The 15,897-nt window shown below is 39.7% G+C and overlaps 1 protein-coding gene across 1 annotated transcript in view; it reads left to right on the forward strand.

The window, feature by feature from the left end:
• The first annotated feature begins 1,693 nt into the window (after nt 1-1,693).
• Nucleotides 1,694-15,897, forward strand: part of LOC129767256 (uncharacterized) — a 111,010-nt gene continuing 96,806 nt past the window's right edge. The window contains exon 1 of the mRNA XM_055767956.1: nt 1,694-2,808. Coding sequence (XP_055623931.1) covers nt 2,807-2,808 — 2 coding nt within the window. The 5' untranslated portion in view covers nt 1,694-2,806. The remainder of the gene's footprint in view (nt 2,809-15,897) is intronic.

Genomic DNA, 15,897 nt, shown 5'->3' on the forward strand with positions numbered 1-15,897 from the left:
AGACTGTTATTAAACTATATTCCTTATCCTATTTTTGAAAACGTCCTTGCTTATGTTATAGTCAAAATAGTCGTAAACTCGTACTAAGCGGGTTGTTGTGCACGTAGTTCGTCCTTTGGACGGGAATGTTGATCGCGTTATGATTGCGAAGCAAACGTCATTATGTCTAATGTGAACATCCGTTGCAATTTCAATCGGCTGGATGATAGGCTTTCAGAGCCAATCAAGAGTTAGCTGGGTCCAGCCATGGCAACTGTCGAAGGTCGAAGCGAATAAAGTGTTTTTGGATGCGCTCAATTTTGACGATCTGGGCCACGTGATACGGCGCTCAAACTGGAGTTTTTTTTTTTTATATCCAAAATATATATTTTATTAAGGCTCATATGGCGTCAGCCTAACGGGGCCGGGAGTTCAATATTTTGACAATGTTTGCTTAGACTATGTTAGTAATATGTAACCGATTACTCGCGGTTGACTCGAGGTTAGTATTACAAGTGTTCTCATAATTGGTATGTCGCAGTCTTCGATGCTCTGTACGTGTGCCCGACACGGGATACTTCCTATTGGGATGCAACTGACCATTAATCAGCAACGCCCCCCTAGTCTGTACCCCATATCTAGCGTGGTGCGTCTTTCTCGACAAACTGGAGTTGCATATTCTAAGATGCTGCGGATTAAAATCGGTTCAATTTGTAGAAGTTATTAAAATTTGTTGCGTGAGCGTTTAATCTGAAAGACACTGTAGTTCAAAAGATATGAGCAGTTTTTGTTTTGACCATCGCTTTCAGATTCACGCGTTTTAAATAAGGTGCCTTCTCACCACACTCCTCACTCAAAATTATCAGCTTATTTAGATGTACTTTGGATATGTATAACTTGTCCGCTAATTTTGAGATAACTGTAGTTTCGAGTACAAGTAGACACAGTGACTGTTACCTCAAGATGACACCAGGATTGTTTACATGATATTTATATTCCTAGGATTTACTTGAAATGTGTTTTTCCTCGTCGAATATAACGGCGAATAATTTGAAAAATTCCCATCAGATCAATTGACTCGCTTGGCATATTCGTATCGGTGAATCTAGGTTGCATAGATTAGAGGTTTATAGTTCTAGGGTGAATAGCAACATTCAAAAGTTTATATGAAGGTCTTTAAGCCACACTCACCATAATGAGTGATTTGTCATTACCAGTCACGGTCGGTCATATTAATCGGTGGCTACAGTTTTGATAATCTTTGAACTATGTGTATTTGTATTTCCAACACTAAACATATTTCAATGAACACAACTAGTTGACTAATTTCGACTCACACAATGAATTCACCGCGATTTACTTTGCCACGCACTAGACCTATCAATTCGCAGATCCTTTCACGTGAAGCGTCCGATTGGATGCAAATGTGATCTAGTTCAGTCACTGCAGCATAATACATGTACATGATACATGATTTTGTATCACTCACCCTTTTCGAATGTCACGCCTAAAACGTGACGTCAATCCGGCGCGTGTCGCACAACTTCGATGCTACAATCACTCGATAGTAAATCCCGTCGAGGCAGGAAACTGGGGCCACATAAAACATACAATCAAAGAGCAGCAACAACAATCTCACCAAAGCTGCAGCGAACTGACGCACGGTTGCAAATACATTCAGCTCGGGGCGAGCATTTAGTACTGTTTTGCGCCTCGTACGGTGAACAACTCTCCTTCGTGTGTGGCACTATGTACAGTTAGACTGATTCGTGTGATCCTTGCAAGGGTATTATCGAAGAAGGGGTTGAAGATTTTTTTTTGTGCCGACGGTTTGGTGGATCGCTGAGAACGGAAAATGACATCTACTAACAACTTGGTGGCGTTGCATTTGTCGTGTGTGTCCTGTAATCGGGATCAGTGAATTAATTTAGATTTGAACGCTGCAATCCCACAGGTGCAAGGTTGGTGTGGAAGAAAAGGGGGGAAATACTGATAAAGACGATGCGCGCTTTCGTATAATCGAAGAAAGTTATCAACCACCTCATAACGATTAAAATATTTATATTCTACCGAAGCTTAAGTGGTATATGCACGTGAGTTTTCGAATGGTGATTTATACCGCCCGAAGTGCTATCAAGATATATGTGAAATAATTTGATTCTTTTTCGCAAAAGCGCGGAAAAGTTAGATTTGTGAAGATCAAAAAGCTATAAGAAAAGAGAAAAATTAAGTGCATGCAAATAAAGTATCATGTGTACTGAGGATGAAGAATTCCTTGTAGGAAACCGCAAGCAAGTGATTCTTGTAACCGATACTGATGGCAGAGTTAAACTCAAATAAAAGTGCATTAAGGTAATTCAAACATAGAATAACGTGTTTACTCACTGGCTGAGTGAGATGAAATTTACAATAAATTTTACGTGGTGAGAAAATTTGTGATCGTGAACTCTACGCGAAGCATACATAAATCGGAAACTGAAGAATATCCGTCGTCATAACGTTGATTTTGGGAACTCGGAAGAAACAACGAATTAGTTTTTCGCCACACGCTTGGAGTTGCTGCATTGGCTTAGAGTTGCATATGGAAGTGAGTGGTGATGGTGAAAAATATTATACAACAGAAGATTACGAATTTTGCAAAGGTTTGCCGTTAGATTCCAAGTATCATTTCAAGTGGTGTTTAACAAAATATTTTTATATGTGTTTATCAACCTGTTTGGATATAACTCCCGCGATCTGGATCGGTGGCTATCTGTTCAGTAGCAATTACGAATGTGACATTTTAATAATAAAAAATAAAAAGGTACAATGAGGCCAAATAAATACGATGTAAGTATCCTCGTCATCATCACACTCTCTGTTGAAGTGTTCACTCGTCAACCCCTCTTGATATTTCAGTATAGACATTCTAGACCAAACGTTGATTCGAGAATAGAAAGAGAGAGAAAGCGGTGGAAAAAGTTTATTTTCGTTGTACATTGAAATCTTTTGTCGCGTTCGCGATGCCAACCGTACTTCTAATACTCTACCCGGTGAAGAATACAAACATCAGCCCCAGCGACGAACGCCTAATGTAATGAATATACCGATGAAATATTAATTAAAGCACATATATAGGGGTTAAATTGTCGAGCAAATTCTCACACGGACGATTACCGGAGAAAGGCAGGGAAAGTTCTCCTCACTGTGGGTTAGCACGTGTTTGCAACTGGTTAATTTTTCCGCTTCACAAGCACAATTAAGATTTTGGTACACTATAAAATATATTTTTGATAAAAATCCCTTTCCAAAAGTGGTTTCTTTTATAGAAACTTGATAACTTGACGGCTAGTGACCATTTTATCCTGGATTCCTCGAGTCGAGAAAGACGCACCACGTTAGATATGGGGTACAGACTAGGGGGGCGTTACTGATTAATGGTCAGCTGCATCCCAATAGGAAGTATCCTGTGTCGAGCACACGTACAGAACATTGGAGACTGCAACATCCCAATTATGAGAACACTTGTAATACTAACCTCGAACCAACCGCGAGTAATCAGTTACATATTACTAACATAGTTGTAAGGCAAACATAAAAATGAGAGATTTCACGTAGCTTTAAAAAAGGCAGTCTGAAAATGCCAAAAAAAGAAAACCACTGCTCATCGAAATCGTCTCACAATCGGTTCCTACTGTGTATAGAGCAGCGCCATCTTGTTGAAACCCCATATTGGCCAGCTTTAATACTTGCATTTGAGCGGAAAGAGACAACCGATGATGTCGGGCTCTGTTGAGAGTAAGCTAGAAATAAAATACGGACTAATGATTCCGTCGGCTCATACAGCGCACCAAACAATGCATTTTTCTGGATGCATATTGCCTGTGGTTGTTCATCACATCAAAATGCAACAATTTGGTTTGTTTTGGTACGCTCACTGTAAATTTTAAATTTAAAAAAATTATTAATTGGGTGTAAGTCACTCCATAGTGAAATGGCCATACAAACAGAGCATTTTCATTCTCCACGCGCGAATCACGCTTGTATTGTCAGAATTAAAGCTTTAAAGGCGAGACTTTAAAAAAATCACCTAGTATAATTTCATAAGATAACACAACGATTGTTGACAGGTTACTAAAATGTTCTAGAGCTCAGGGTATACCACCTAGACCCACCGAACACCGTGCATCGTCTTTCGGTCGAAGCGATTTGGTTTTCCTTTGGATAGATCGGCTTCACCAGGTGAAAGCTCTGATTTTTGCTTATAGTTCTCCAAAAAACGTTATAACACGCAATGTGCGTCGACCGCCTTTTTGTTCAAATAAAAAATGTAGCGAATGCAGAAAATGGTCTTTTTCCGACATTTAAAGAAAAGTTGAATAAAGCTGAATCGGATTGCAATGGATTCCAGAAATGAGACACTGAACTGGATATTTAGTTAGAATCCTAACATAAGCTTCATTGAAGACTTATATCGTTGCTAGAATTGATTCTTCTACAAGCCTGTTATCCTATAAAACGTACGCTTTTTTTCGTTCGCTAAGGCCATTTCTCAGAATCCTAATTCTGGGATATGAATTCGATAAGCTCGATCGTAACCACAAGATTCGCATCTGGCGGCAGTACAGTAAATTCGTTCCAATTTAGAGTCTAGAATCGCTCTATGTTGTGATGACCCACAATGTTGTACTATTTTTGATACATTGAAATGATGTAACTAAGGATCGAACTTGTCACACTTTTCAAGTCATTGTAATATTGAACTACATAATTTGATTTTCGATTGTATTTTACCATTTCCCGATTTTCCTTAAATTGCTATTTTCGCTTTTCAAAGATCCTTGTTCCGTGTATGTCGGTGAAATGGGTGCGATATACTATGCTCTAGGGATCAATGAAACACTGCCCATCGATATTTCCTAAAAAGAATAAGACAACTATTGAGTATTTTGGTCGAAAAATTATTCAAGATTACCTTAGCATGGATTCCCTCTCATTGCTCGATCCCGGGGAATGAGAAAGCGGACTCGCTAGCTAAGGTGGGCGCTTCAGATGGCACACTTCTTGAAAGGCAAATTGCTTATAACGATTTTTTTCACATTCCTCGTCAGCGCACACTCGTTAGTTGGCAGCGCATGTGGAGTGAAGATGAGTTCGGTCGTTGGTTACACACGATTATCCCTGAGGTCTCGACGAGTGCATGGTTCAAGGGATTGAATGTAGGTCGTGAATTCATTCGCGTGATATCTCGGCTTATGTCCAATCACTACAATCTAAACGCGCATCTCTATCGCATTGGGCTCGCAGCAAACGATCTTTGTGATTGTGGTGATGGCTACCACGACATCGAGCATATTGTCTGGTCGTGTATCCGGTTCCATGCTGCTCGCTCTCAGCTCCCTAGAGCACTAAGAGCACAAGGCAGACAATCGGATATCCCCGTCCCCGGATATCTTAGGTAGCCGTGATCCTGATCTTCTGCTCCATCTATACCTGTTCCTCAGAAACGCCGATTTTTTTTTATCCAAAATATATATTTTTATTAAGGCTCATATGGCGTCAACCTGACGGGGCCGGGAGTTCAATATTTCGACAATGTTTGCCTTATAACTATGTTAGTAATATGTAACCGATTACTCGCGGTTGGCTCGAGGTTAGTATTACAAGTGTTTTCGTAATTGTGATGTTGCTGTCTTCAATGCTCTGTACCTGTGCCCGACACGGGATACTTCCTATTGGGATGCAGCTGACCATTAATCAGCAACGGCCCCCTAGTATGTACCCCATATCTAGCGTGGTGCGTCTTCTCGACCCGAGGAATCCTTCAAGAATGGTCACTAGCCGGCGCAAACATCAGCTCGTGTAGAGTTGTCATGAGCGGTACAACCTTTGGCTCTTGTTGAATGATCAGTGGACTGCACAACCTTTGGCCCGTGTATCTGTAAAGAGTGTGTTTATGTATTGCCGCGACTAAGTAAAAGTTTATAGATCGGATAGGAGGGATATGAAACAGGGACACAACGAAGGAAACATCAATAAACGTTGACATCGGCGTTTCTGAGGAACAGGTATAGATGAAGCAGTAGATCAGGATCACGGCTACCTAAGATATCCCGGACGGGGATATCCAATTGTCTGCCTTTTGCTCTATGTGCTCTAGAGATTTGAGAGCGAGCAGCATGGAATCGGATACACGACCAGACAATATGCTCGATGTCGTGGTAGCCATCACGGATTCAGAAACGCCGATGTCAACGTTAAATGATGTTTCCTTCGTGGTGTCCCTGTTTCATATCCCTCCTATACGAGCTATAAACTTTTATTTAGTCGCGGCAATACATACACACACTCTTTACAAATTCACGGGTCGAAGGTTGTGCAGCCCACTGATCATTCACCAAGAGTTGAGTATTGTACCGTTCATGGCAACTCCACACGAGCTGATGATTGTGCCGGCTAGTGATCATTCTATCCTGGATTCCTCGAGTCGAGAAAGACGCACCACGCTATATATGGGGTACAGACTAAAGGGGCGTTGCTGATTAATGGTCAGCTGCATCCCAATTCCTATCCCGTGTCGGGAACACGTACAGAGCATTGGAGATAGCAACATCCCAATTACGAGAACACTTGTAATACTAACCTCGAGCCAACCGCGAATAATCGGTTACATATTACTAACATAGATGACATAGGCCCTGTCAGGCTAACGTCATATGAGCCTTGATAAAAATATACATTTTGGAAAAAAAACTGTCTTTTCTCTACTTTTTGAAATAAATTGTCAAAGTTTCGAAAAAATATTCCAGGTTTTTCAGGAATTCGGCTCATTAAGCGATGCACAATTCTATCATCCATTATTCTGAGCATCCCTTTCTTTTTTTTATTTGAATGATGTTTTTGGTCACCTGTGGTTCTGGTGACACTTCTTCTTGCACACTGCCGAATTCATATGTCGTATCTGCGATGAAAACATTTGTCTTCTGGCTACAACTTTATGTGGCCTACTAGACCATGATTTTTTGGGCGAATTTATCAGTACAACAAACTTATATTTAGCAGAAGTCTATCCTCTAGCAGTGGCTATGTAAAGTTTTTGTCATAGGTTCTGACCGAAGTCAGTCTTTTTGTTCATCCAAACTAGCGTCGGCAGAAAAGATATCATGCTTGGCAGAAAAGATGCTTTTTGATGCTCCCACACTGAGTGTCAGCTTGGAATTGTACCCAAAAATATTCCAAACGTTGTCAAGCAGGAATTGAATCATCACAGGCTGGGTTGTAAAGCTATTTCACACAAACACTGGTGCAAATGCACTAGAATATTACTTATTATATTAAAAAATATTATATTAAAAAATGAAATTGGATCTCATAAGTACAATGTTTTCTGACAATATAACAATATAATGCATGCTTATTTGCAAACTTTCTCTCATTTTGCTCCCTTATATGGGGCTTATCATGCAATGACATATGAGGGGCTCAAAATGAAAGAGGTGTAAGTGACTTGATCGAACTCTCTTCATCAACTGTTTCTTTAATTAATAACTCTTCTGCAAAAACGTTCCAATCTGAGTTTGCTATAGAATCCGATATATGAGGTTCTATCTTCCACATTATCAAATACAGCTGGGAATGTGTTTGCAGTTAAGTTATGACTAAAAGAGAGAGTCGATGTAGAGAAATCGATGATGTCACTAACCCCCTTTCATTTTAAGCTTCTCACATATATTAAGCTGTCAAAAAAGGCCTGCGGTATTTTTTTTAAATTTTCATTTGTTCATAAAATTAGTTACAATCATCTGTTTTAAGTCAAATATGCGCCGTTTTGTTCGATTACTTGTTCCCAACGAGATGCCAACTTCATAATACCCCTGTTATAGAAGCTCGCTTCCTTATTGGCAAAAAACTCGGATAGCCAATTTTCACAGGCCTCTTTTGTGGCTAACTTCTGACTACCTAGCTCGTTCGCCATGGACAAAAACAGGTGGTAGTCACTTGGTGCAAGGTCCGGACTATACGGCGGATGCAAAAGAACCTCCCATCCGAGCTCCCGGAGCTTCTGACGCGTCACCAATGAAATGTGTGGCCTGGCGTTGTCCTGATGGAAGACAATGCGGCCTCTGTTTATCAAAGATGGCCTCTTCTTCATGAGTGCTACCTTCAAGCGGTCCAGTTGTTGGCAGTACAGGTCCGAATTGAGCGTTTGGCCATAGGGAAGCAGCTCATAATAGATTATTCCTTGACAATCCCACCAAACACACAGCAGAACCTTCCTGGCCGTTAATGAGGGCTTGGCCACCGTCTGAGCCGCTTCAGCGGGCTTCGACCACAACCGTTTGCGCTTCACGTTGTCGTAAGTGACCCACTTTTCATCGCCAGTCACCATCCGCTTCAGAAACGGGTCGATTTTGTTGCGATTCAGCAGCAATTCACATGCGTCGATACGGTCAACGTGTGGGTTTTTTTGCGTCAACGTGTGTGGCACCCATACATCGAGCTTCTTTGTGAATCCAAGCTTCTTCAAATGGTTAATAACGGTTTGATGACTTATCCCCAGCTCTTGGCCGATGCTACGGCTGCTACTATGCCGGTCTTTCTCGGCTAATTCAGCGATTTTGTCGCAATTTTCGACGACAGGCCTTCCGGAGCGTGGCGCATCTTCGACGACCTCTACACCAGAACGAAAACGTTGAAACCATCGTTGTGCGGTGGAAATGGAAACTGTATCGGGTCCATAAACTGCACAAATTTTATTGGCAGCTTGAGATGCATTTTTGCCTTTGTCATAGTAGTACTGTAAAATATGTTGGATTTTCTCTTTATTTTGCTCCATATTTGCGACACTATAACTCACGAACGGCTTAACCAAACAAAACACTGTCAAGGACTATATTATAGCAAAAATACCTTTCCAACAAGCTATAGTATGACTCGATACAATGAATACAACTAGAACTACGCGCTTACAACGACACTTCGCCGAAATACCGCAGGACTTTTTTGACAGCCTAATATTATACACAAAACTCGTTTGAGCAAATGCTGTACCAGCATAACTGTATAGCATTTTTAATGATATTTTGAAGCTCATTTAAAGTAAAATGTGCTAAATATTCATCTTGGGTGTAGGTTTCATCATTCATAAGCCCGTCGGTGTTGGTCACCGGTCACCAATTCGTATACCAGGTCGTGCAACTTCCGGATATGGAGGCTGATCATAGTATTCTGTTAAGGGAGATTGTTTGATTGTTTGTTGGCTGGGTAGAAGTTGAAACCTTTCCGGAGACGAATTCTTCGCACTGTATTGGGGGCAGCACAAAACTCTTTGGCCACACCTCGATCTGAAACATTCGACTCCTTTTGATGACCTATATGACATCTCTACGCGGGAAAAAAAGTTGATGAGTCTGGGCCTAGGGAAACGGAAGGCATCTTGACATAGGACTGTGATTGTGTGTTGTAATTGCATTAGAATTGAGTTTTGTCATCGTTCAAAATCTGTAATTTTTAAATATATGTTTATAGATATTATAGGTGAGCTAACGGCGAACTGTAGACAAAAAGATTGCTCGTTGCGCAAAGCAATTTGTAGAAACATACCCATCCTTATTACAGTTTTCAAATTACAGTTTTCGTAGAGTGACTATATCGAAATTAAAGACATATTCCTGTGTCAAAATATTTTGAACATTGGGTTCTTTTTAACATCTGTGATCAAAATTACACCAACGGCCTTCGTCAAAAAATAATTTTTACAGCTCAGTACGATATGAGTTAACAATATTAAGTAGCTGCTGTGCTCTGTTCGCGACCCGAATTTGCTCTAAAGGGTCATAACTGGTGACGAATCATGGACTTATGGTTACGACGTGGAAACTAAAGCTCACTCATCCCAATGGAAGTTGCTGCTTTAGATTACAGTATACAGCTACTCAATGCTGTAATCGGGGTTGACAACCATAATTTTCAAAAATCAGGACAAATGATAATAAAAATCAGGACGAAATCAGTATAGCTCATATTGGATTGTCCGGAAAGTTCGTGCAAATTTTAGGGAAAGCAATTCATAAGCCTATTTTTTATAGGCAGATATACATTCATTCAATTTTCATATGCCCAGTTTTGTTCCACAATATTTCGCCATCTTTCATGCAGCTTAAAATTCTATCCTTCTTGAATAGACTTACTTTCTCGTCAGTTTTCAAGATATTTTTCAAGCTGTCCATAGAGTCGAAAGTTGTTTTTTTCTTGAGAGAATGATGTAATATTCAACTAGTTTAGCTGGTGTAGTATAATCTCCCAGCACCTCCCAGCCTAAATAATTTGTCGTGTTGTCAAAGAGGCATGAACATTGGAGTTGTCCTGATTGAATACAACGCCTACCATATTGATCAGTTCTGGAAGTTTATCCTGGTTTACATATTAAATATTCTCATATGGTTTTAAATGTACCTAAATATTATACATATAAAATCTGCCAAATTTCTGTAAATCTGTCATCCTTGAAGACAGAAAAGAGATACTTCGCAACACTCTCCTCAAGGTTCATTCATTCAATTCGCGCAGACGATGTTGTGCTTCATGTTCTGTCATGTTCTTTCAAATAAAAATCATGGATGAAATATGACTTTTTCCTATCGAAGCAATAGATCAATACCTTTTTTCGTAAACTGTGAAAATTAATACACAAAAAACTGTATCTGATAATGAGTTTTTAATGTTTCTACGATAACGCTAATCTTTTCGAAATAGATACCTAACTAATAAACGAAAGAAAAATGAACCATTATACAAGTGCGGAACGGGGTGTTTTCATATAGGCTATTATGACAGTTTGCATTTATAACCAGGTAAACTTTGGCAGAGATTGGGGTATATTTATTACGGATAATATTGAAAAAGTTCAAAAATCAAAAAAATCAGGATAATTCCAGTAAAATCAGGCAAAATTGAGTGTTAGTCAGGGTACCAGTGAATATACCAAAAAGTCAAGAAAGTCAGGAAAAAATCAGGAAAGTTGGCATACCATTTAACCGCGCATGCATACCTAGAGTATTGTACCATTTAGAATATATTGAAATAATCTAACTGATTATCAAATTATCTACTCTTTTCAAACCCTTGCCACGTTTTATAATTCATTTCACAATCTCCCGAATTTTCCCCAAATCGCAGTACACTGTGCGGACGCGCTATAATATTCGATATAGCGTCGTCGCCGGTAGCTACGATGCCACACATATGTATCTGTTTGCGTGTGGTTGCTTTGATTGGTTTTTCCTGTTTCATACTTTTCTTCTGGCATGCCGATCATCGGGAATGAACAAAGCAGCCGTGTTTGCAACGCAATGAGGGGTAGTTGCAACCCCTATATCGATGGTAGTCTGGGCCGGATATATATTTTTTGTATCCAGAAAATATCAACGCGAAAGACTGTACCACGTGTTACCACCACCATCGATTGGACGCGGTTGGGTGTTTGGAAATTTGTGGTGAATATAGTTTACTCAACTAGGCTAAATGGTTCCATGTGACGGCATCTATCATGTTGATAAAATATATCTCTGAAAACTTATAGTCGTAGTTGGCAAACTGTCTGGATTAAAATTTGTATTACATACAGGATAATTCACATTCAATCACATTGCCCATCTTCCAATCTTCAATGTTGCTGGATTTTTTATGGTGGGAATTAATTAATACTTGCCAGAATATGTACAGAACAGAGCAATTATAAAACTAAATATAACTTGCATTCCGACAGCTTGACATTGTTTTTAAAGGATATTGCTCAATTATGATGTTACATTCTACGATTGCACCATACGTGCCAAGCAAGAAACGAATTTAAAGAATGTTTGGTGGAGGAGCAATTGATTTGTTATGTAATAAACGGGTGTTTGTGGAGTCTACGGATTTAGTGTAGAATGATGGCCATCTGATGGCTGACAGGGTCTTGATGTTCGCCATTGATTTAGTATTGGTAGTCATCCACATTATGTTTGGCATCATCATAATGTGATCACTTGTACTTAGTTGGAGTGTATCATTTCCGTGTGTTCACAGAGTCTTCGTAATTTGAGCCAGAAAACGATCATGTTATAAACCTGGCATCAACACCATTTATAATCGAGGAAGCATCCGAGTTCACCCAAAAAAGACATCTTGATGTGTTAATTATATGACAAACTTCGAATTGTGTTAGGTCAGGTATGCGCAATACATCTCAATAAAATTATAAATAAATAGAAAAATGCGCCACATTCTCATTCCACAATCGTGCTTATTATGGAGCCTTCATAGCTCAATGAAATATTTTTCGCGGCATTGTATTAGTCGTTGCACTCGGCTCTGGTATGCCGCTCTGTTTGAGGCTAGCGAAGGGTCTGGCGCTCTTATCGGTGGAATATAATGAGTATGACAAATCGGTTGATAAGTTGTAGCGAAATCCGGCTGCTGCCCTTTGGTGTGTTTTTGCTTCTTATTCGAAATGCGGGTTCGCCCCGTCAAATGTCGGACAAGGCAGGTGTTGTTGGATATGTGGTTGAAAACAACTTGTCTTATAGTTTACTCCAAACGAAAACTGTAACACGGTTTAAACCGGGTAAAAATATTCGATGCTGGATCATGGAACAGTTTATAAATGATTACTATAAATGAAGGCTATTTTGACTCTTTGGCCTCTGAAAAATACTGAGAACAAATTTGAAAGCTTTTTTTGCACAAAAATAGTGCAATACCTAGAACCGATTGAATTATTATTGTTAGGATATCATCATTGTGATTAATTTTTCTGGGGATAGGAGGAAAATTGTGGTTTTTTGACGATTTCGAATCTTCCCATCTTAACAGCTTCATCACATTGTCCCATCTGAAAACATAGGTCCAGTACGTGGGAATAGTATGACAAATCCAATCTGTACTGCATTAATTAAGGGAACGCACGAGCACTGAGAATCAAAGCGCCGGGAAATCCACTTCAAGCCGGAAACAACCTACTTATTACGATGCTGAGCGCAAACTAGCTTTTCAATTTACACAAAAAGGAAACAAACGAAGCACAGACGATGAAACTCAAACACCCTACTCTTAGATTGACGATTCTTACGAATATGTTCAACCTGAGTAGACTGAATAGGCCTCACATCGACTCCGCACATTGATAGTGTTCTTCACTTTTTGATGCACTGTTATGTTAATGCGGTTTTCCAAGATAGTCATAATTTTTGTTACACTTTCCAAGAGAAAATTGTGTTGGTTCTGAATCGGGCTTGAAATAATGAAGAATGTGTAAATGTACACATCAACAAAAACAGTTATCAATTAGCGGTTTACTGATATGTTGCTCTTAATAAACCCGTTGGAACGCGTTCGATGATTAATCACGCCAATCATATGTGTCTGTAGTCCAAATTTAAATTCCAAAAACAAACGCTGAAAACCGGATTGAGCTTTACGTCAATCATCTTTACACCTTGATTTTTTTTACACTACAGCAGCAGCAGCCAGCAGCATTCACCACTCGCCCTCAGGCGCTCCCGAGAATGTCAGTGTGCAGTTGGCCCGTGGTTTCATGAAAACAGTTCAACAAAAGAAGCAAACGAATTGAAAAGTATCAAATATCATAATCTTCGGTGCCTTCATGTGTTCATTCATAAATAATTTATTACAAACTTTGGCGGTTGCATTTCGTTGGCTTTGACGCGGGCGCATCTCGTTCGATCTTCTTCTGTGGCAACCCGTCGGAAAGGTGGTGAGCCGTTTTAACGCTTCAATGAATGCTGGTCATGCCTAAGACATATCAATGTCTCAATACGATTGTATGTTTACCTTTGTAAGTTCCCGGATTAAGAACTATGAAAAGGGAAAAAAACAACTTTCGACTTTCTGTCACAACAATGCACTTGCGATCGAGAACATATCCGGCGGTTGTTGAAATTTTATATCTAGATAGGTTGTTCGTCATCGAAAAAGGGAATTTAACACATGAACACAACAACAGGTATCAATTTGTAAACACAATTCATGTTCGGGTTGATAAGACACCGCGTCGCACACATGGCCAGGCACACACTTATCAGTCTTGTAAATTATTCCCAGTTATGGATTTAAATCAATAATAAAAAATGCCTTTCAGCGGGTGTGTTTTTGGAATTTTGTGATTGGGTGTCTGGGTTTACCGAGTGGCGTTGAGCTCGTGGCTGTGACGTGTACGATACTGGTCTTGTTGATTTGCTATTTATTGGAAACACTCGTGATTCCGATTTTTATAGCACATTCCGGCCTATCGGGAGCGTAAGCGCGGCGTAAAAAACTTCAAGTTGCACTTATCAATATCAGACACTTAAGAAGGTTCATTTGATACGCATAGAGAAAATGCACATGGAATTTGGCCCACTGACTGTAAACTGCAGTATTCCGATGAACATTTCTATCGTGCATAAAACAATAACCGATAGCTGTTCAGCATGAAGCTTGGTTTTCCATCCATTATCGGGATCGATATCTTTAATATACAAATTATAGGCTCATTTTTGTAAGTTTCGGTTCCTCCATAATTGAATCGATTCCATTGTTTTAATTTGTTAGAGCATTGTTGGCCGCTATTGAAATAGTAAGGAGTATCCTTGATGTGCAAAGTTAACATTTGTCATGTACATCATCGAAAATAGTTCAGTTCGACCCTTTTCGATTTTTCTACGTCATGTGTGAGAATATTTATCGGGTAAAGGTACAATGATCCCGTCCAGTGGGTGTTGGTGTCATGAATTTTATGTGGGTCACACAAAATAGCTCTGAAAATATGTTCGAAAGAAGGAAAGTCCACATTGCAGCAGAGTAATACTTCCGTGTCTGATGATAGCTCCTGTTTCTACTATGTCTTCACCATTCCCTCCAGAACTCGTGTGCTCGTGTAGATATATCACATAACAAAACAAAATATATCGATTCCCCATATAAAACGTGTATAATAAGCCACCTGATTGTAGAAGTGAAATTGATCAGGGTGTAGAGTCATGGAAAGGTGAACTGGAGAAAGATAGACGTTAGATAGCAGTGGCACATGAGACATAGGCAACTTCAACATTCACTTTGTGTATGTTGTTAAACAAGAGAGAGATCCATATCACATACAGGAGGCATTTCTTTTTAACCACTTCTTTTTCTTGTTCAGTAAGCAAATCAAACTGCCGCCACCGCCACCTTCCAGTACTACGGTCTGACTATACTGATATGACACAAATTGATGTGCCTCTTCAATTTCGGTTATGCTTTCACCATCATGGGGTACTTGTTCCTACAACTTCTCACATAACTTTTTTTTCTTCATTCCATCTACACAAGCGACATTTTTATAATCATGCTGTAAATTAACGCTGATAATCCCAGTAGGCATGTAGGTTTTCCCACCAAAAGTTGTAAGGTTTTTGTGTGATGTGAAAATTCCGCCAATGCCTACTTCGCATGATTTTATCTCCTCATTGGAATTATCGTTCCATAAAGCAATTTAACATTTTCAACACATCATATCTTGCATCATTATTCTTAGAAATTGGGTCAGTTTTCGAAGCTATATAATATGACAAGATTAGACTTCCGAGATTGCTTTGAAAAAAAAATCCGATATGAACGAGAATTGAACCCGAAGTCGCTATGCATTCGGGAATCCGGTGTCAAATCGCATGACAATGAAGGCGCGGAATAATTCGTTTGCAAAATGCTTCTTCCAACGAATCAATTTTGACACGCGCTGCGGCATGTCGCACCGTCATGTTGAAACCACAGCTGATATCGGCACTAAATTGCAGCACATGAAAGTGATCATGGCCCTGTATCGATTACCAACAACTTTTACGTTCTTTTCGGCATATTTTTTTAAACCAATGAATCGAACCAATGATTCCACTGGCGCATCAAGCGTCGTCATGCATTGTA

Source organism: Toxorhynchites rutilus, chromosome 2, assembly GCF_029784135.1.
Source record: "Toxorhynchites rutilus septentrionalis strain SRP chromosome 2, ASM2978413v1, whole genome shotgun sequence".
Taxonomy (NCBI): Eukaryota; Metazoa; Arthropoda; class Insecta; order Diptera; family Culicidae; genus Toxorhynchites; species Toxorhynchites rutilus.